The 22,639-nt window shown below is 42.4% G+C and overlaps 1 protein-coding gene across 3 annotated transcripts in view; it reads right to left on the reverse strand.

Moving 5' to 3' along the window:
• Positions 1 to 3,818: 3,818 nt before the first annotated feature.
• TMEM39A (transmembrane protein 39A) overlaps positions 3,819 to 22,639 on the reverse strand; it is a 31,679-nt gene continuing 12,858 nt past the window's right edge. For 2 of the 3 annotated variants that reach the window (XM_062208550.1, XM_062208542.1), the window contains exons 5-9: positions 15,946 to 16,100; positions 11,495 to 11,843; positions 10,532 to 10,719; positions 8,516 to 8,636; positions 3,820 to 4,313 (exon numbers count right to left, since the gene is read on the reverse strand). In XM_062208550.1, the coding sequence (XP_062064534.1) occupies positions 4,080 to 4,313; positions 8,516 to 8,636; positions 10,532 to 10,719; positions 11,495 to 11,843; positions 15,946 to 16,100 (1,047 nt within the window). In that variant the 3' untranslated portion in view covers positions 3,820 to 4,079. Of the gene's footprint in view, positions 4,314 to 8,515; positions 8,637 to 10,531; positions 10,720 to 11,494; positions 11,844 to 15,945; positions 16,101 to 22,639 lie in introns of all 3 variants that reach the window. The other variant, XM_062208559.1, reaches the window with a different exon arrangement.

Here is a 22,639-nt window from a genome sequence, read left to right on the forward strand (position 1 = left end):
GGGGTGCCGGATTCTATCCCGGTTGCCCCTCTTCCAGGCCAGCTCTCTGCTGTGGCCAGGGAGTGCAGTGGAGGATGGCCCAAGTGCTTGGGCCCTGCACCCCATGGGAGACCAGGAGAAGCACCTGGCTCCTGCCATTGGATCAGCGCAGTGCGCCGGTCGCAGCGCGCCAGCCGCGGCGGCCATTGGAGGGTGAACCAACGGCAAAGGAAGACCTTTCTCTCTGTCTCCCTCTCTCACTATCCACTCTGCCTGTCAAAAATTAAAAAAAAAAAAAAAAAAAAAAGTATATTTAAAAGTGTATGTTACTGGGCTTCACGCTCAGAATTCTAGCTTAGTATATCTGAGTGTCCAGGGATCACCACTTTGAGAACATGTGACCTACCAGGTAATACAAATCCAAACTCCTTAATGTAGAATTTAAGTCCTTCTGTGATCTCTTCTGTGCTTAGCTCTCTAGCATTACTGAATTGGTTATATGAATACCTTGATCTTTGTGTATCCTGTGCCCAAAGCCACGCTGGATCACAGGATCCTTCCAAATTAGAAAGTACCATACGCATGACCCCACAGGTGCCCTCCCTGTTTCGGTTAAGTCCCGGCACTCCTTCCACAGGCATCTCATAGGCCACTCCCTCAGTGAAGCCTTCCCTGACTGCGAACAGCTCCCATTCCCAGGAGGCGAAGCTGATCACCTCCTTCTCTGTATCAGCACTCTATCTCATACAGACTTCAACGAGCGAACGCTCTTATGTGACACCTGGCTCAATTGCCTGCCTCCCATTAGTTAATGAACTCTGGACATCACTATCTCTGGCACCCAAGCAGTATCTGGTCAGAAACATAACTGCCCAGTAAATAGAAATGGGGGGGGGGGGGGCAGCAGGGGGGGGGGGATGATAGGCAGTGGAAGGAAAGAAGGCTCGAGGAATAGAAACATGGAATCTGAATAAACAGGATTCTGAACATTCCCACCATGCTCATTTCTGTGAACCGTCCTCCTCCTGAAACAGTCACCCGCTGCAGGCCACCCAGACAACTGACCGAGCACCTTCGTTCCTTCCCCAGATCCCAAGTTCACCTACCTGATCTTTTGCTAACCATCCTTTCCACACACCTTTAATTCAAAACATTAAAAAAAATTACAAAAAAAGGCCATTCTTTTAACAGGTACGTGTTTCCTACTTTCACAAGCAAAGATCATGTGCCTTCTCCCACCTGACCCATAACAATATCTAGAGATCCAGGACGTCTCCCCTTCCCCATGAATGTGGCACCTACAAAGAACAGGTGGATTGGGCAGCAGCAAGTTGACCTGGAGGGTTTTATCCCAGGAATGCTGCTGATTCTGGAGGCAGGAGCAGGGGGACTTTGCGATTTCACTAGCCAAAATTAATTTTTATTCCTCATATCCACTTACGTTTAGCTAGCCAGCTGTGCTACTCTTTTAGGACACAGCCAAAACAAGGCAAGCCAGAAAGGGGAATTGGGTCTGTTTACAAAACTGCATCGTTTCTCAACAAGGTTATTCCAGTTACCTTTCAATGCTACAGCTAAGTTGAGACCATTTTGATGAGACATTCTGTGCCCATGCCAATGATTTTGTTCCTAGCCATCAAGTAATTTTATCAAAACATTTACCAGCCAAGAAAAGTGTATCTTCCTGGGGCTAGCATTATGGCGAATCGGGTAAAAGCCGCCTCCTGCAATGCCAACATCCCATATGGGCACCAGTTTGAGTCCTGGCTGCTCCACTTCCGATCCAGCTCTCTGCTATGGCCTGGAAAAACAGTAGAAGATGGTCCAAGTCCTTGGGGCCCTGCACCTGTGTCTGGGAGCTGGAGGAAGCTTTTGGCTCCTGACTTCAGATCAGCCCAGATCCAGCCATTGAGGCCATTTAGGGAATGAACCAGTGGATCTCTCTCTCTGACTCTGTCTCTGCCTCTCTATAACTCTGCCTTTCAAATGAATACATAAATCTTTTTTTTTTTAAGTGTATCTTCCAAGATTCAAAAGGAATAATGAGATGGCAACTTCAATGTCTTTTCTCCACCCCAAGAACGGCCATATTTAAGCTCAACCACTTTAAAAAGCCATCAACTAGGGCCGGCGCCGTGGCTCACTAGGCTAATCCTCCGCCTTGTGGCGCCGGCACACCGGGTTCTAGTCCCGGTCGGGGCACCGGATTCTGTCCCGGTTGCCCCTCTTCCAGGCCAGCTCTCTGCTGTGGCCAGGGAGTGCAGTGGAGGATGGCCCAAGTGCTTGGGCCCTGCACCCCATGGGAGACTAGGAGAAGCACCTGGCTCCTGCCATTGGATCAGTGCAGTGCGCCGGCCGCAGCGCGCCAGCCGCGGCGGCCATTGGAGGGTGAACCAACGGCAAAAAGGAAGACCTTTCTCTCTGTCTCCCTCTCTCGCTATCCACTCTGCCTGTCAAAAATTAAAAAAAAAAAAAAAAAAAAAAAAAGCCATCAACTAATACACTGGTTTTCCTGTTCTTTCACTATACCAACTTGTTCCCACATTGGGCACTGAATCATCCCCAAAGCTATTTATATGGATCAATCTCGCTTTGTCTAGTCTCTGTTCAATCATCATCTCAAAAATGCCTTCTGGCAGTGCCATTCCTGCCACTAGTTCCTTGCCCTGATTTACTTTCTCCTTACTGCACTTTCCTCTACCACCAGGAAACCTTTTATGTATAAATCCTTTACTGTGTGTAACACACCACCGGTGCCCTCACAATGTGAGCTCTGTAGGACGGGGCCTTCAGACTTCTCACTCCCTGCTGCATCCAGCAGGTCCGACACAATGCCTGCTGCTCATTACACATTTGTTGCATGGCTGAACAGTCTGATGGAATGCCAAATGATTTAATTTTTTAAAAAATGGTTACACATCAAAATAGTTAAGGAAATAGTTACTATAAATGTGAAAGTAGTTACTTGGGCATCTACATGCACGTCTACACTTCACAATGCTGCTTTTGCTAAAAATCCTACGGAACCCTGCTACAAAAATTGTTTTCATAGCCAGTTTATGAACTGAATGATTGATCTTTTTACTTTCTAAGTCATATTTTGTTTCACCAAAAGCTTCATGGTGTAAAAAAACCAAATCCTATACAGAAAACAACATATTTTAGGGGGTCTACAACAGGCCTCAGAAGTTTGGGTGCCTAGTGGCAACATGAATGGAAATAAATATATCACCTTCCAAGAATAGGGGAGGTGATAACTCAAAGGATTAATGCTCACAAACATGGAGATTCTGGAAAATGGATATATATCAAATTCTCTGCGGATAAAGCAGTAACTTTTTGAATTTCCCATTCCCTCTTAACTCCCGATGCTTGGCTGCATGGTGTAGCTGAGGATTCCTCACTCTTCTGGTTTCTTGGTATTTTCAGTCTGTTCCTCTACCTTGAAAAGTACTATTTCAAACAACTCAGAGTAAAAGGAAAACCTCTGGAAATAAGAAAAGTGAAAGAACAGGATATGTGACAATAAAGCCCTGAGCCTCAAGGCCGTAGTGCGTTCAAAAGCATCCTTAAATGTCACGTAGTAGTAGCCCAGCAAAGCCCCATCTCAGCAATACCTCCAGAAGACAGAGAACCCCACCAGACTCTGACTCACTCTTTCCCCTGTGGACTCCAGCACTGCTAGCCGCCTGAATGGAGAGAGGCAAGGGGCTAGCAGGCAACTCATTGGTCTTCACCAGAGATACCGGCCAGCTGAAGACTAAAGATAATCAGCGAGGACAGAAAGAAAAGCAGACACACCAACGGACTGTCAAATGATACACGAGGTGTGTTCACAGATGAATGAATTATTTCAGAGCCAGACAACAAATCAATCTCTTTACTGGAGAGGCATTCATCTCATATGTGTATCATTCAAATATACTAACACATGAAAGATCACATCACCTTGTTTACGGATACATTTAATATCCTTTACCCTTCCCAACTTTCAAAACATAATAGTATACAAAATATAAATATTTATAAAAATTGCAAGAAAAAAATAGAACGTACGAAAATATTTTTATCTGGGTTTTCCCTCATTGTTGAGAGGCAGCTTAGTTTGCCTTCAGTTCATAATTGTTGAGTGGGTAGGAGTATGCTCTGCCTAACACTATTCTGTCCCGGAGGAGCTTAAATAAAACATAGTAGTTGCAGAAAAGGATGAGAGCCATGGACAGTGTGTGGTTCCACTTCTCCGACCGCAACAAGGAATACAGCTGGTAGAAGACAACACTGCCCTCAATAAGGATAAGCAGGTTTAACAGCCTTAATGGACGATGAAAGAGAAACTGTAAGGAAGTTAAAAAACAAAATGTTATTTCACAGATGAGTGAAGGCTATAATTATTCAGTTACTGTTCACAACTAACTTCTTATTTACGAGTTTCCATATATAGTAACAAATAGATCTGCTTGTTAAATTTGTAATCAGGCTATTTCTTGGTGTGCAGAACCAAACTTTTCCCTTTTTGTTCCAGGAACAATGGAACAAATTTAATTTCAATGTTCCTGAGACATGAAAAGGTAATATACCCCAAAGAATACTACCTATAAACATTTTTCTTTTATTTTTAAATTTGTATTTAAAATAACCAAAAATGCATTTAATATAGAGGCTTGAAAAAGCACTAGATAGGAAATAATTTAGGTTTTATAATTCAAGAGGTAAAAATTGAGGATATTACCTAATTGAGGATATTACATAATTATTTAAACCATAACAATCTGAAAACAATAAAAGCATCTTAGCTGGGGCCGGCGCTGTGGCATAGTAGATTAAACCTCTGCCTGCAGCACCAGCATCCCATTTAGATGCCAGTTCAAATCCTGGCTGCTCCACTTCAGATCCAGCTCCCTGCTGATGGCCTGGGAAAGCAGTGGAAGATGGCCCGAGTCCTTGGGTCCCTGCACCTGCATGAGAGACCCGGAAGAGGCTCCTGACTTCAGATTGGCCTAATTCCAGCCATTGCAGCCATTTGGGGAGTGAACCAGTGGATTGAAGACCTCTCTCTCTGTCTCACCCTCTCTCTGAAACTCTGGCCCTCAAATGAATAAATAAAAGTTAAAAAAAAAATCCTTAGCTTAGGGCTGACCTAAGACATAAACATCAGTAGTCAATTGGAGATAGAGGGAAAGTATTATAAGTTGAAATATCAAAAAATAGTTTCTCAATTTTACTTTTTAAAATGTATTTACTTCTTTATTTCAAAGTCAAAGTTACAGAGAGAGAGGGAGACAAAAAAGGCAGAGAAAGAGAGAGAGAAATCTTCTGTGTGCTGGTTCACTCCCCAAATGTTCACAATGACTAGAGCCAGGAGCTTCTTCTGGGTCTCCCATGTGGGTGCCAGGGCCCAAGCACTTCAGCCATTTTCTGCTGCTTTCCCAGGCCATTAGCAGGGAGCTGGACTGGAAGAGCAGCGGCCAGGATCCAAATCTGTGCCCATATAGGAGGCAGGCGTCGCAGGCAGTGGCTTAACCTGCTATGCCATCCTGCTGGCAGAACTCTACCTACTAGGGTCACTCACTAAAATCCTCCACACTGTAAAATTCTGCTGCCCATTTATTTATTTATTATAGATAGTGAAAGGTAGGGTGTAGGTGACATGTCAAGAAGGAAAAGAGAATTAGAGTTGGACACTCACTCAGACCAAATCTTTTTCTCCAAGGCACTAACTTTTAGTTTACCAATGAAAAGGTGTTATGACTAGAAAGATACAGTTCACAGGTTGCAAAGGAATGTTACCTAACAATTCTGCTGAATCTGGTGCTAAATTTGTATGAAAGAGAGACTGTAATAACGGTAGTATATTAGATCTAAAAGAAGCAGTTTAGATGGAATGTAGACTTCAGAGCTTAAACCCAAGAATAATGACAAATTCTCCTGGCAGCTCTGAAAGACACAAGTCCTCAAGGTCCCCAGGAGGAGGAGGAGAAGGAGGAGGAGGCTTAACCCCGGTTACTACAGGAGCCTCAGTGATGCGGATAAAATTGGGCCAGAATTAATTTTCTACCAGTATTGAGAATCTGAACATTCAGATTCCATGCTGAATCTACAATTAACTGTGCAAGTAAGCTACAAACAGAAGGAGCAGCAAGGTGAGGGCAGGCTTTAAAGGCTAACAGCTATAGACAGACACATTTTAAATGAATGCTCTCAAACCTTAGTGTGCTTAAGAATCATTTCCAAATGCACAAATTCCTGGAGTCCTCCAGGGACCCTGATTCAGATGCATGGGACAGGTTTCCACCTTAAGAGTGGACCAGGGCGGGTGCTTTGTGCAGCACCTATATTGGAGTGCCTGAAGTTGAGTACTGGCTCCACTTCTGATCCAGTTTTCTGCTAATGAGCACTCTGTGAGGCAGCAGGTGATGGCTCAAGGAGCTGGGTCCATGCCACCCATGTGGGGACTCAGATTGCTTTCTGGGCTCCTGGCTCTGGCCTGGCTGAACCCTGGCTGTTGTGGGCAACTGGGAGAGTAAATCAGCAGAAAGAAGAGACCTTTCTCTCTCTGCATTTCAAATAAACAAATATTATTTTAAAAATTTTATTATAGAAGAGTAAGCCAGGCTGTGGCGTAGTGGGTAAAGCTGTTCCCTGCAGTGCTGGCATCCCATATGGGGCCAGTTAGAGTCCCAGATGCTCCACTTCCAATCTAGCTCTCTGCTATGGCCTGGGAAAGCCGTGGAAGATGGCCCAAGTGCTTGGGCCCCTGACCTTAATGGGAGACCTGGAATAAGCTCCTGGCACTTCAGTTAGTTTTAAGATGATCTCCATTCAAAGGCAATGTACTGCACTATGGACACCGTTACTAAGAACAGTTCTCCACATTCATCTCTACTCCCCACTCTCATTGGCGGGCTGGCTCTTGATAAGAAAATACTTCTGCCTCCTAAAGCCATTATTTCCGGAAAACCGAAAGATCAAAAAGAATATGAAACAAAGCATACATTCAAATAGGACAGAGGTTGGATTTAGTGGGCGTCTATTACTTGTTCCTTCTTTGTTTTATATTTTTTTTCTTCTAGTCCAGGTAAAGGCAAAAGTTAGATCACCAGTCATAGCAGTTGTCTGACTTTCAAAGGGGAAGTTAAGGTAACTCAAGGAGACAATCTATGACAAATACAAAAAAAAAAAACAAAACCCAAAAACATGAAAATCATATTATTACTATACTCAGTATCACTTAAGGATACCATCAAACCAAACTGTTGCAAAAAAAATTTTAATGAAAAAGTCTTAGATGATTGCCTACTTATTTCAAATAATATTATATTCAACAAATCCTATTTTAACAGAGCCCAGGTACTGAAACTAGAATAACAGTGTATGACCTTTAAATTGCATTTCAGAAGACATTTTCAAAGGACAGGAGCTACTGTTATAGTAATAGCAGTCATTACCATGTATTAATTTCTTAGTACATGCTTTACACTGTATAGGTGCTAACACATAGAACAGTCTCCTAACATCCCTAAGCCTATGTGTGAAACTAAATAAGCAGAACCAGGGGCTGGCGCTGTGGCGCAGTGGGTTAAAGCCCCAGCCTGCAGCGCTGGCATCCCATTTGGGCGCCGGTTCGAGTCCCGGCTGCTCCTCCTTGAATCCAGCTCCCTGCTCCCGCATGGGAGACCCAGAAGTTCCTGGCTCCTGGCTTCAGATCAGCTCAGCTCTGGCCGTTGTGGTCATTTTGGAATGGAAGACCTCTCTCTCTCTGGCTCTACCTCTCTCTGTAACTGTCTTTCAAATAAATAAAATAATTCTAAAAAAAATAAATAAATAAGCAGCAGTTATGGGGCCAGTGTTGTGGTGCAGGTTAAGCTATTACTTGTGATGCGTACAGCCCTTATCAGAGTACTAATTTAAGTATGGGTTACCCTGCTGCCAATCCAGCTTCCTGCTAATGGTCCTGGGAAGGCAATGAATGATGGCCTAAGTAATTGGGACCTCATCACCCACACGGGAGACCAGGATAGAGTTCCTGGCCCTGGCTTTGGCCTGGCCCACATCTGGTTGTTGCTGCCATTTGGGAAATAAACCAACAGAAGCTCTCTCTCCGTCTCTCCCTTTTTGTCTCTTTGCCTATCAAATAAATAAACCTTAAGAAAGCAGCAGCAGTAGCTGCAGCAGCACCTATCCTCTGTCTCCTTTAAAAATAAGTAAGTGGTGCCAGTGGTGTGGCGTTAACAGGTAAAGCCGCCACCTGCAGTGCCAGCATCCCAAATGGGCGCCAGTTCGAGTCCTGGCTGCTCCGCTTCTGATCCAGCTCTCTGCTATGGCCTGGGAAAGCAGCAGCAGATGGCCCAAGTGCTTGGGCCTCAACTCCAACGTGGGAGACCTGGAGGAAGCTCCTGGCTCCTGATTTCGGATCAGTGCAGCTCAGGCCGTTGCGGCCATCTAGGGAGCGAACCAGTGGATGGAAGACCTCTCTCTCTCTCTCTGCCTTTCAAATAAATAAATAAATCTTTAAAAAAAATAAGTAAGTGGTACTTACATAAAAACGGGCATGGGAGACATCTGAAGGCACTGCCACGTTGTAAGGTCCCATGGCTCTGTATAAACACCTGCTGTGCCGCACCAACACCCCCTGAGGCCATATTGTATTTTCTGACCAACTAAGGGAGAAAGAAATGCAAATGTTAGGATATTGACAATTACAGATATGACAGTGTCTGGCAAAGCCAGCTAGAGTTCTATGGAAGGGATTAAAAAAGACTTCATCTGTCTGAATTCTGAAAATACAGTAATTCCATCCATGGTCAAACTGGAAGGAGTTAGGATTTGTTACTTAGTTCATTTCTATACAGTACAGAGGTTACAAAATTATACAGTTAACTCTGTCAAAGGACGGAAGAGGTTGAGAATGAGGAGACGTAATTGTATAAGTAAGGTATCTATGAGCCAGAAAACAGTGTAAGCAGGTGGACTATCATCTCCAGCCCAAGAGAGCAGTCTACTGATGGGAATGCCAGTGGGAACAAACAAGAGAGCTGATGGCAATAACAGCACTGGGAAAATTAACACCCTGTCAACCTAGGATGACATTTACTGCAGAAGTATATCTCCAAAAGCTAGCAAAATAATTTACCTATCACAAATCCAAATACTTCACAGATAGAAGCTATACAGTAGGACACAGACATACACACGGAACTGACACACTGACTTTTTCAGCTTTCTTGATTTATTTTTATAGAAGTTTCTCTAGGGAAAGGAAGTTAGGGAAGAAGCAGTTTCACTCTTTCTAGCATCTACGTAATGGAGTTGGAGTTGGGGTGGGGATGGCGATGAGGATCTTTTGGTTAAGCTTTTTTTTTTTTTTTTAAATTAAGTTAATTAATCTCTTCCTGATTTTGGAAGGGTTAGTTTCCTAAGATAAGAACTGGGGCAGCAGTTTAGATATGTTAAAAAAAAAAAATCTAGCAGCCTGAAGCTTTCCCGTTGACAGAACGTTCCGCCGGCCTTGCTCACACTTACCAGCATTAACGTGATGATACACCTCATGGCCATGTGCCATCAGGAGCCTGAAGATGCACAGTACTAGCACTGTGGATTGTATTTTCAATTTTTATTGAAATCTGTCCTTTGCCCACAGTCGGGTTTCTTTTCAGCCTGGCCCAATCTCTTTCAGTTCCTGGGCTTGAAGGCCTGCGCTAATCTGTATCAGACATCAAGGCAGATAATTGAGGGGAGAACCGGGGGGCAGAGGGAAAGGAGGGTCACCTCAATCTGTCCCACTGAATTAGGAAAAAAATTCTAGGATATGGAATTGTGAAATGTTCAAATCATAAAAGAAAGGAAGATGCAGATGGTCCTAGTCTGAGAAACGTCTGATGATGGGCTCATAAGTGACAGAACAGAAGGGTTCTAAAATCAGCCATTTTGGGTCAGGGGGCCATGCAGAAAATGAATGGCCAGGGGACACAATGAGGAATATTTAAAGAGAACTCACAGTCACAGGCAGCTTTCATTATATACGAGAGAAGCAGGGAGAGAAACACTGAGGACAGTTTAGGAAGAAAAGAAAAAAAACATAAAAAGTACAGGCACAGTATACAGCTACAACAAATCTGCATGTATTAGGAGGAAGAGAAGCCAACTCCAGCTGTGAAATGAGTAGCTAGCATCTACTCAGCTATGGCAGTGAAAATGAGAAAATGAAGCCTTAAAAACTCTAAAAAGAATTAAAAAAAATACATCATGACTGAATTTGGGCAAAGGGTTAAAACGGAAAGAGAATTCTGTGAGTACAGCTTGCGAGACAAATTACACACTCTAGAGTAACTGGGCAGCTCACAGTTAAGGTGCATTTAAGGAGGGGCTGAAGATGGTGGTGGAAATGAGTTAATGTACCCCATGATCAGTTCAGCGTGATGACAAGCATCTATGTAGACAAAAACTATAAATTTAATATTCAAAGCCAAAAACAAGAATGACACACAGAGCGAAAAAACATGACCAGCAACATGTAGAAAAAGTGCTCCATGGTCTTACCCTCTGGCCTACTCACATGTGCTGTGGAGCATTGCTGTAGGACCCATGTTTGAGCTTCTGCCACTTGCCCAGGTGAGCAGCTGATTTATGCAGCAAATCACAGTATTTGGATGGCAGCAGCTGTGTGGTAAGCATCACGAAGGCATTGATCCACACCATAATGAGGTGCTCACATGACCAGCGCATGTCGTAGTACTGGGTACTCTGGAAAAGATCACAAGAGAGAAATGATCCACGCACTGGCACACTGAGGCAGGGATGGGTGCGCGAACACATGCCCTGCAGATAAATGCCACACTGGGTCACACATGCACTGGTTGTCCTGCTGTCCGTGCAGAAAGTTCAAGAGCAGAGTCCTCCAAGTTCCTCCAACCTGCCTTTCTGGCTGTATGAGTTAGGGCTGGGAGGGAGAGGCAATTATATTTCAAGTGCTTTCTTCCTAGAAGAACTGAGTGTTTCTGAAGGACCACTCCGGCTGCAGAAGTGCTTCTGAATGGGTGAAGGAAGGGCGCTAGATGTCCCAAAAGATTCTGGGCCCAGGTGAAATCCAGACCATTTTTCTTTTCTATTGAAGTAAATTGAAGTTTATTAAATAAAGATTAGAGTCAAGGAAATTCCTGGTGACCATGTTAGGATCAAGCACACGCTAGGCTGGATTTTATAGCCACTCTGTTCTCTGAAGCTACTACATACTGATTCTATTTTAAGTACAGTTTACTCTCCCCAGGAACTAAAAACAACGAGAAAGAAAGAAGGAAAGAACGGAAAAAAAGAGAGGACCACCACGGGGTGCATCACATATATGGAAATACCTATCCGCCAACCAGGAGCGGTATTAGTGCACTTCAGATGCAGCCGAACTCCACCATCCAGGCTGCCAAAGGGGAGACAGAGAAAAGGGGGATTAAACAAGAAATAGCCAGTTTACTCAATTCACACACAAATCCAGGAAGCACATGAAAGCAAGATACCCACTTACCTTCACGAAACACAGGGGAAGAAACGCAACATAGTAGGCACTGAAGAGAGAGTTGAAGAGAACTTCCTTGATTCTGTGATTGAAATCTGCTTTCAGACATTCTACTTCATTGCGAATGAGGTCTGGAGAGAGGGGACAGCTGTGGGTGGGGATGGGCGTGGCATTATTGAATTGTTCTTTTAGGGTCTCCAGCAGTAAGAGGAGGAAGTCTTTGGATTTCGGTAAGCCACCCACACTCGAGGCACTTTCCTCTACCGCCTGGTGCTGAACCACATAGTTATAGTCTGTGAGAAGAAGATGAGCTCTACTATCTTGGTGGAAACAGCAAAGAGGAACATAAACACCAAACCTGTAAAACAAGGTGAATATGAAAATGAGACCACAGAGTCTTATAACAACGGCACTAAAACAGTCAAAATCCACCAGAGCACACAGTACACATGGGGGGCTTTGCTGGTGGTAAAATTCCCTGCCTTGTTTGGGAAGACTTCTCATTTCTTTCTGGAATAATAGGAAACTACAGAAAAGTCACAATGACAAAATATAAATTACCCAGAAATAATCGTGTTTAAAATTGGGCATACATTTCCCCAATGTACACACTTTGTGTACAGTTTTATGTTTGGCCCCATCTGGTAGAAGCTGTTTTAAATCCCACTGTTAGCTGGGTGACGTGTGCATGCAGAGAGTATTTCCTTATGTCTAAATATCCTTCTGCACAAACTTTAAAGATTCTAGATGATTCTCATATATTGTACCATTATTTACCCATTTCTCTTTTTAGAAATGTAGGCTGTTTATTTTCCCCTACCATGTATGAGATAAGGATTTTTCCTAATCACATCTTTATGTACATCTGATAATTTCATATTGCCTGCCCTTTACCTCAAACGTTCCCTCTACTGAGGGGCTCCACTGCCTGCTATTATACCATTCACCCACTGCACAAGCACTCCTAGTTCCTCTTTCCAAGTTATTTTTCTCCACAGATTTGCCCCTCCATATAGTTTACATACTTATTAGGTTTTTGACTTTGGTTTTTTTTTAATTTCTTGATCTATTTTTTCCCTCACTACAATTTAAGCCAACAGTGGGGAATGTCTAGCCCATGGGTCATAAAGGCCCGCAAAATCATTTGGTCTGGCCCTGCCAAGGCAACACAAATGCAGGACTCAAAATTCAATATGCCTATAGCAGGCCAATTTTGTATAGCTCAAAAATTACTACATAAATATCCAAATATCCTTTGGTAGGATAAATGCTCCCCAAACCTGAAGCTCTATAAAGCAGAGATTTCATTTTGCTTAATTCAATGCTGTAACTTGAATACTGGCTGAGACATAGAATACGTGGGGCTGGCACTATGGCATAGCAGGTAAAACTGCCGCCTGCAGTGCCAGCATCCCATATGAACGCCGGTTCAAGTCCTGGCCACTCCATTTCCGATCCAGCTCTCTGCTATGGCCTGGGAAAGCAGTAGAAGATGGCCCAAATGCTTGTGCCCCTGCACCCACGTGGGAGACCTGGAATAAGCTACTGGCTCCTGGCTTCGAATTGGCCTAGCCCCAGCTGTTGCAGACATGTGGAGAGTGAACTAGCGGACAGAAGAATGAACAGTGGATGGAAGATTCCTCCCCCCCCCCACCCCGTGCCTCTGTGTCTCTGTAACTCTGCCTTTCAAGTAAATAAATAAATCTTTAAAAAAATCATAATATGCACTCAATAAATATTTGATGAATTAATGAAACAATTCTAGAAGTACAACAAATACATTTCTAGAAGCAGAATTACTTAAAGAACTGAGTATTTCTGAGACTTTTAATAGCTTCTATAGTTACTCCAACCATCCCTTAAAAATTTTTTTTAAATAATTCCCTGAGTTCTCATTAACTAATTTCCAAACTGTGACCTAGGTATTATAAATAAAATAGTCATTTCACTGACATAAATTCAGATATGAAGAATGGGAAATAAAAATATCTTACTTAGTTATGCATGTTATAAAAAATTAAAAACAGACATGTGTTCATAGTTTTCTACAAAGGGAGAAAGGATGAACGTGTATTAGTTAAAGAGGATGGTTAGGGCTGGCGCTGTGGTATAGGTGATTAAGCCTCTGCCTGTAGTGCAGGCATTGCATACGGGCACGGGTTCAAGTCCCAGCTGCTCCACTTCCAATCCAGCTCTCTGCTAATGTGCGTGGGAAAACAGTGGAACATGCCCAAGTCCTTGTGCCCCTGTACCCATGTGGGAGACCTGGAAGAAGCTGCTGGCTCCTGGCTTCAGCTTGGCCCAACCCTGGCCATTGCAGCCATTTGGGGAGTGAACCAGCAGATGGAAGATCTCTCTATTTCTGACTTGCAAATAAATAAATAATCTTAAAAAAAAAAGGATAGTTAGCCTAGTTCCAGGATCCACTGTAAATATGTCTTGGGAGTGGATAGAGGAAGAATCAGACAGAAAATCTCAGCAAGATGTACACAAGATTTGTGAATATTATTATATACAGTTTTGGTTTTTTTAGACAGTTACAGAAAGAGGTAGAGACAGAAAGAAAGGTCTTCTATCCGCTGGTTCACTCTCCAGATGGCCGCAACAGTCAGAGCTGTGCCGATCCAAAGCCAGGAGCCAGGAGCTTATTCTAGGTCTCCCACATGGGTACAGGGGCCCAAGGACTTGGGCCATCTTCTACTGCTTTCCCAGGCCATAGCAGAGAGCTGGACCGGAAGAGGAGCAGCCAGAACTAGAACCAGTGCCCATATGGGATGCCAGCGCTTTAGGCCAGGGCTTTAGCCTACTGCACCACAGTGCTGGCCCCTATTGTATACAGATTTAACCTCAGAAGAAAAAACTGTAAGCAAATGTTGAAATCCAGCTAGTGATACGTACATGATGAAATATTTCAGGGGAAGGAATTAAGGTCTGAAATTTAAATTCAAAATACACCAAAAATAACATGAATTGATGGATAAAGATATGGATGAATAGAATATGTACTATTCAATCTAGTAAAATATTAATAGGCAGATTATAGCTGGGATTACACTGGTATTCACAATAAAATTCTTTCAATCTTGTTGAATGCTATTTAGTTTCTATAATAAAATATTGATACATATATCCACATATAAGGTACTTTAAAAAGTTCATGGGGAAAAATGAAATTAAAATATGCTATTTTGGTAAAAAAAAATAAAAGACATGCAGCCCATGCATAGTTTATTCATAATATGCATTTTTCATGAACTTTTTAAAAAATTTACTTATTTATTTTCTTGTAAGTCAGAGAAACAGAAACAGAGGGAGAGACAGAGACACAGAGAAATCTTACATCTGCTTGTTCACTCTCACTCTCCAAATGCCTGCAACAGCCAGGTCTGGGCCAAACAAACCAAACAGTCAGAAACTCCATTCTATTCTACTCTCCCAGAATGACTAGGGCCATCTTCTGTTGCCTTTCCAGGCATATTAGCATGGAGCTGGATCAGAAATGGATCAACCAGGACTCACACTGGCATGATATAGGATGCTGGTAACATGAGCAGCTGCTACATCTGCTGTACCACAACACCTACTCCATTTTTCATGAACTTTTGAAGACTTCTTCATATGCATGGTTCTCAAAAATTTTTTGCACAAAATCAAATTCATATTTTAAATTTTATTTTCTGGGGCCAGCACTGCGGCGCAGCAGGTTAACACCCTGGCCTGAAGCACCGGCATCCCATATGGTTGTTGGTTCTAGTCCCGGCTGCTCCTCTTCTGATCCAGCTCTCTGCTATGGCCTGGGAAAGCAGTAGAAGATGGCCCAAGGTCTTGGACCCCTGCACCCGTATGGAAGACCTGGAAGAAGCTCCTGGCTCCTCCTGGCTTTGGACTGGCGCATCTCCAGCTATTGTGGCCAATTGGGGAGTGAACCAGTAGATGGAAGACCTCTCTCTGCCTCTTCTCTCTTTCTCTCGCTGTGTAATCTGACTTTCAAATAAATAAAATAAATCTTTTAAAAAATAAATAATTTTTATTTTCCATAAACACTTTGAAGGACCTGAGTATGGTATAACTGTTACATCACCCAAAGGTGAAAATAATCTGATCAACCAAATTACAAACCAAGGGCAAGACTGGCTGAATCAGTTCATTCAACTAAAACTGACTACCATTTGCCCCAACATAGGTAGTACCAGAAGCCTCTACTTGATAGAACAAAGCTAATTCAAATGTTTGTCATTGGTAGGTTCCCTGGAACAGTCCTGGTTCATGCTTCTTGTCCCAACTATACCCCAGGATAGAAAACAAATTCTATGGTCACCATATCCCACTGATTTTCCAACTCCCTGAATTCTTGATTTATATTTGAAGAATTTCATTTCCTAGCCTTTTACAGTATTGTTTGAATGACTCAGATAATGTCTCAAGATTTACTAAGAAAATGGTAAAACTGAAGTACTCACGGGTAGCCAAGGAAAAGGAGATTGAGGACTGAATGGCTGCGAAAGAGACTGACAAGGGTCCAACAGAGCACCCATCCACACAATGTGAGTAGCACCAAGCGAGCTGATATCAGGACCATGTAGTGAATCATAGATGCTGCACCCACCTTAGTGGCCTAAAAGTTGGAAAGCACCAAAAGGAACATTTTATAAATTCAAATGTTTTATTATTTTTTGTTTTTTTATTCAAAAGCAATGTGACTCAAGTAAGGACTTAACAAGTTTAGTGGAAGTTAAACTGTGCCTAAAAATTTTTTTACAAAACTGTTCCATCCCACCTCTTCTTCCTAATTCTTGAAAATTCAGACTTCTCCAGGCAGCCAGTTATCTCCTCCTTGTAACCCCATGAGTCCCTTCATACAGACCTCCTTTAAGTTCTTACGATATTATCTAATTTGTTAACACTGAGGTTTCTGAAAGAAAGGTCCATGGAACTGTCATCAGTGAGAGACATAAAAAGAGAGAGAGCATCTGCTAGCTTACTCCCCAAACGCTGGCAACAGCTGTTGCTGGGCCAAGCTGAAGCCATGAGTCTCCAATTCAAGTCTCCTACATGGATGGCAGGGACCCAAGTACTTGAGCCATTACCTGTTGCCTCCTAGGGTGCACATTAGCAGGAAGATAGACTCAGAAACAGAGCAGAAACTTGATCCCAGGCATTCCAATACAGGACATGGGTTTCCCAAATGGCATCTCAACTGCTGTGCCAAAAGCCTGCCTCCAAGAACCAGGTGATCTTTACATACAAAAATGGAGAGCCACCGGCTTATCTGTCTTACTTCCCGTTAGACTGAAAGGGCCTCAACAGCACCAACAGTATTTGCTTTTCTTTGAACCCTCACCCCAAATCTGCTGAATGTTTAATAAATCACTGAATTTCAAAAAGGTAATCAGATCTTCTTTATCAGATTCCTATATAAACAAGCTGTTTTAACTTTTAGAAACAGAGATATAATGCAAAATCACTTCCAAGTCTTACATCACAGCTGTTCAAATATTATTCTTTAATCCCAAATCTTAAAACTAACTATTGTAAGAAAATGCACTTGTCAAAACATGAAGCTTTGCAATGCCATTTTCTTTCAAAATGAACTAGGAAAGAGAATGAACAAAAAGGTAGGAGAAAATGATAGATCTCTCTAACCTCTAAAAAGCTACAGTCAGAAATGACAAGGGAGAACAAATCATCTGGAGCTTCTCTGGTCCCTCCTATGTAACTGCTTCTGTTTACAGATCACACCACAATCATGTACTACATAATGACATGTCAGCCAACAATGGATCACATTTATGACAGTGGGGCCGTTAAGGCTATAATGGAGCTTAAAATTTTCTATCACTTGGTTATGTCACTGTTGTCCTAACATCGCAGCTCAATGTATTACATGCTTATAATGATACTGGTCTAAGTGAAACTATTGCACTGCCAGTCGTCTAAAAGAATAATACTGCCAGCGCCATGGCTCAACAGGCTAATCCTCCGCCTTGCGGCGCCGGCACACCGGGTTCTAGTCCCGGTCAGGGCGCCGGATTCTGTCCCAGTTGCCCCTCTTCCAGGCCAGCTCTCTGCTGTGGCCTGGGAGTGCAGTGGAGTATGGCCCAAGTGCCTGGGCCCTGCACCCCATGGGAGACCAGGAGAAGCACCTGGCTCCTGCCTTTGGATCAGCGCGGTGCGCTGGCTGCAGCGCACCAGCCGTGGCGGCCATTGGAGGGTGAACCAACGGCAAAAAGGAAGACCTTTCTCTCTGTCTCTCTCTCACTGTCCACTCTGCCTGTCAAAAAAAAAAAAAAATACTTACAATTATGTACTGTACATTGTATTTATTGATAATAAATGTCTATTACTGGTTTATATATCTATTGTACTATACTTTTTGTCATTATTTTAGAGTGTACACTTTCTGCTTACTAAAAAAAAAAGTTTAGGGGCTGGTGTTGTGGTGTAGCAGGTTAAGCCTCCACCTGCGACGCCAGCATCCCATATGAGTGCCGGTTTGAAACCTGGCTGCTCCACTTCCAATTCAGCTCCCTGCCACTGTCCCTGAGAAAGCAGCAGAAGATGGCCCAAGTGCCACATGGGAGACCCAGAAGTTCCAGGGTCCTAGCTTCTGCCTGGCCTAGCCTCAGCCATTGCAGCCATTTGCGGAATGAACTAGTGGATGTAAGATTTTTCTCTCTGTCTCTGTAACTGTGCCTTTCAAATAAATAAACCTTTCTTTAAAAGTTTACCGTAAAACTGTAGGCCTGGTTAAGCCTTATACATCTCACATTTATCACATCTTTTGACTACATCAGAGACTGTGTCAAGTGATTGGCTTATACCCAGGTTTGTGTAAGCACACCACATGATGTTTGCACAAACTGCCTGACGATTCACGTCTCAAAATGTATTCCCACTGTTAACTGACCCATAACTATATGTACATAGTATATATATATATATATATATACACACACATACATATATATATATATGTTTTCTTAGAAATTTGAAGAGGGTGGGCATTTGGGCACGATAGGTTAAGCCATACTTGGAATACCCACATGCCATATTGGAGTGCCTGGATTCTAATCCCACCTGAGCTTCCAATCCAGCTTCCTGCTAACGCACACGCTGGGAGGCAGCAGATGATGGCTCAAGTACTTGGGTCCCTGACACCTCCATGGGAAACCCAGATGGAGTTCTGGACTCCTGGTTTCAGCCTGGCCCAGCCCTAGATGTTGCAGATATTTGGGGAATGTACCAGGGGATGGAAGATCTCACCCTCTCACTCACTTTCTGCCTTTCAAACAGATAAAGTTGAAAAAAATTAAATTAAGAAAGACCATAATGGACTGCTTAGGTCTCAAACTGTAGGTAAGGGTCAATTTGTTCTCAGCTATAGCAAAGTAATTAGTTCCATATCACTCCTGATGCATGCCTCATGCCAATGTACCTCATATTCAAAACCAAGGAAAGTTTTTTAAACCACTAAAGTTACTCTGTTACCTCCATTCTCAGAAGTTCAGGGTTAAACATAAAAAAGATTGTTTTACTCAATGTCACCAAACAGCAGACTTTGAAAGTGTTCATTATCCTAACTCCAGAGCAGAAGCTCTTAACCTGTGTTTGTATGTGACAATCCCTAAACCAGATCCTGCGGACAAAGTGGTAACCAAGACAAACAGAACCCTTCTTTAAGAAGCTATCCAGCCCAGAAAAAGAATTATTAATTTTAAATTTAGACAATTATGTTCACAATTATGATGAACGTTACACGAAAAGTGTAGGCTGTTATGGAAAACAAGTAACAGGAGACCCTAACCTAGGAGAAGCTTCCTTTGAGAAGTGATATTTAAGTTGAGACCTAAAGGATAAGCACCAGTTAGGCAGGGGAGGAACATAACAATAACAACACTATGTTAAGTGAAAATGCTATAAAACAGTATATGGATGATGTTCTTGAACATATGGCTATAAAATTTTTATATCCATATAAAGATTAGAAGGAAATATACCAAAATGGCTCTATAATTCTTAAATTTTCTGCTTTATAGTGTTTTCCAATAAAACGTACTACTTTCTATTTGAAAAAACAATTTTTAAAACAGAGTTGCAGGCCAGCACCGTGGCTCACTTGGTTAATCCTCCGCCTGCGGTGCCAGCATCCTACATGGGCGCCAGGTTCTAGTCCCGGGATCCCACATGGGGGCCAGGTTCTAGTCCCGGTTGCTTGTCTTCAAGTCCAGCTCTCTGCTGTGGCCTGGGAAGGCAGTGGAGGATGGCCCAAGTGCTTGAGACCCTGCACTCGCATGGGAGACCAGGAGGAAGCACCTGGCTCCTGGCTTCGGATCGCCGTAGTTCCAGCTGTGGTGGCCATTTGCGGGGTGAATCAACCAAAGAAAGACCTTTCTCTCTGTCTCTCTCAGAGTTGCTTCAGGTTGATGAAAAAATGGCTGAAATTTACTTTTGGTCTGGTGGAGCAAATACAGAAGCAGAGTTGGCTGGGAGGTAAATAAAAAGCCTATCTGGGGCCTGGCACTGTGGTGTAGTGGGTAAAGCTGCCATCTGCAGTGCCAGTGTCCCATATGGACATCAGTTCAAGTCCCAGCTGCTCCACTTCTGAACCAGCTCTTTGCAGTAGTCTGGGAAAGCAGTGGAAGATGGTCCGTGTCCTTGGGCCCCTGAGCCCATGTAGGAGATCCGGAGGAAACTCCTGGCCCCAGATTGGCCCATCTGTGGGGAATAGACCAGGGCATGGAAGACCTCTCTCTCTTGCCTTTGCTTTTGCCTTTCTGTAACTCTATCTTTCAAATAAATTAATGAATCTTTAAAAAAAAAAAAAAAGTCTATCTGGGTAGAGAGGTAGTTCTCTCTAAATGGTATTTAGCTTTCTGAATTACCTGGTCTTTCTCAGGATAAGGGTCCATTCTGTCTCATAAGCAAAAAAAGGTCAACATATTTTAATAGAAGGGAAAGATGATGTATGACTTAGATTATTTTAGGAAGAGAATAATTATATAGTTCTTATTTTAAATTTTTGAACAAATATATTTATATTACTCAAAATAAAACATGTAACAATGTTTGTAGTGAAAGCTTCTCTCCCATTGGTTCTGGATCCCCTACCAGCAAAGCAGCTGACTATTAGTCTGTATATCCATCTAGACACAATTTATTCATATATAAGCCAATATATTTTGTTCCTTCCATCCGCCTTAAAAACTGACTTGCACTTTGTTTTTCTTACTTAACATCTTAGAGGTCAATACATAAACACTTCTTCAACTTTTTAACGTTTATTCTTTTAATTTATTTTCATCTACTTGAAAGGTAGAAGGGAATGAAGAGAGAGATCTTGCATCCACTTGTTCACTCCCAGAATGCCTCCAACAACTAGCACGGGGCCAAGGCCAAAACCAGGAACCCATAACCCTTATCAGGGTATCCCACATGAGTTACAGTGGCCAAGCACTTGAGCCACCACACACTGCCTCCCAGGATGCATTAGCAGGAAGCTGGATAGGAAGCAGAAGAGCCAAAACTCAAACAAGCACTCTGATATGGAATGTGGACATCCCAAGCAGTGCCTTTACCCTCTGAGCCACAGTGTCACTCCGTTTTCATCTTTTTAATGGCTGTATGCTATTTCATTATATAGTTATACTATAATTATTTAAACATCCCCTTACTGATGCACATTAAGGGACTGATTAAAAATCCACTGAGGTTTAGCTTAAGTATTCTGTTTCCAGTAAGCATTGCAAACTTCTTTACAAAACAACTAATATATTCTCTAACTAAGGCTGTGTGCCAAAGCTGCTAAGCTATTTTTAGGCCACCAGTGAAAGAAACAAGCATTCCAAGTTACAGCCTTTACACACTCACTGGACATATTTATGTGATATGCACAAGTACTATTCCTAAGCAACTGAAGGGATGAAACAAAATCACCCATTGCCTGTTTCTGCAGATGTAAACTAAAAGCGCCACTGAGTTTCTCTATACAAAGAACATGTTTTCAATATATGCAAAATTAAGTATTTATTTTCATCACCTCAATAGGGAACCTGGGAGAAAAGGTTACAGCCTTTCCCACTCGAAGAAATGGACAATCCTATCACCAATGTTTCCAGTTAACTTCAAATGGCTTTCAGATCATAACTTAGTCCCCGATTACACTGTGTTCACAGAAAAAGGTTCATGAAAATTAGAGCTTACACATACAAAGACTGTCCATGTACATTTTGAAAGAAAAAAGTTAACTCTCATTACCTATGCTTATAACTAACCACATAAATAACAAAATAGACATTCCAAGATTAAAATTATTAGTCATTTGAGCTAAATTAAAGTTTTTTTGTTTCGTCATCATTCATATGGCAGAAAACAACAAGGTTAAGAAAAAACATTTCCCTCCCTCACTAGTGATTACAAATACATGAAAATTATGAGGCCAGCATTGTGGCATAGTAGGTTAAGCCTCCACTGGCGGCACCAGCATCCCATATGGGCACTGGTTCGAGTCCTGGCTGCTCCACTTCTGATCCTGCTCTCTGTTATGGCCTGAGAAAGCATGGAAGATGGGTGCTTGGATCTCTGCACCCATGTGGGAGACCCAGAAGAAGTTCCTGCTTCCTGGCTTTGGATGGGCCCAGCTCTGGCCATTAATGGCCATTTGGGGAGTGAACCAGCAGTTGGAAGACCCCTCTCTCTCTGTAACTCTGCTTCTCAAATAAATACATCCTTAAAAAAAAAGAAAATCATGCCAACTCTGTCAACAGATTTTAATTTTAAAAAGATCATTTTCATGTTCTAATTCTTTCCCCCTCTACCAATTAGATTTTAATCTTTAGAATAATCGGTAACTTTTGTCATTTTCTTTTAAAAACTCTAAGTTTCAATATACCCACACAAATGTTTCTTGTCAGCAAATTCTACAAATGGTATATCATTAATTTGGAGTGAATGTTACCTGAAACTTAATGTTTTAGATGCAACTATAGGCATATAGATAATTCTTCATATTAATAGTTACCTGAAATTTATCCTATTTGCACCTGCACTATTAAAAAGATTGTACTGAAAAACTCAGAAGTCAAAAGGAATATCATATTCAACAAATTAATTCTCAAGAGTTCTGAAGCTTTAAATATATTGCAGGAAATTTTTTAA

Source organism: Lepus europaeus, chromosome 2 (assembly GCF_033115175.1).
Source record: "Lepus europaeus isolate LE1 chromosome 2, mLepTim1.pri, whole genome shotgun sequence".
Taxonomy (NCBI): Eukaryota; Metazoa; Chordata; class Mammalia; order Lagomorpha; family Leporidae; genus Lepus; species Lepus europaeus.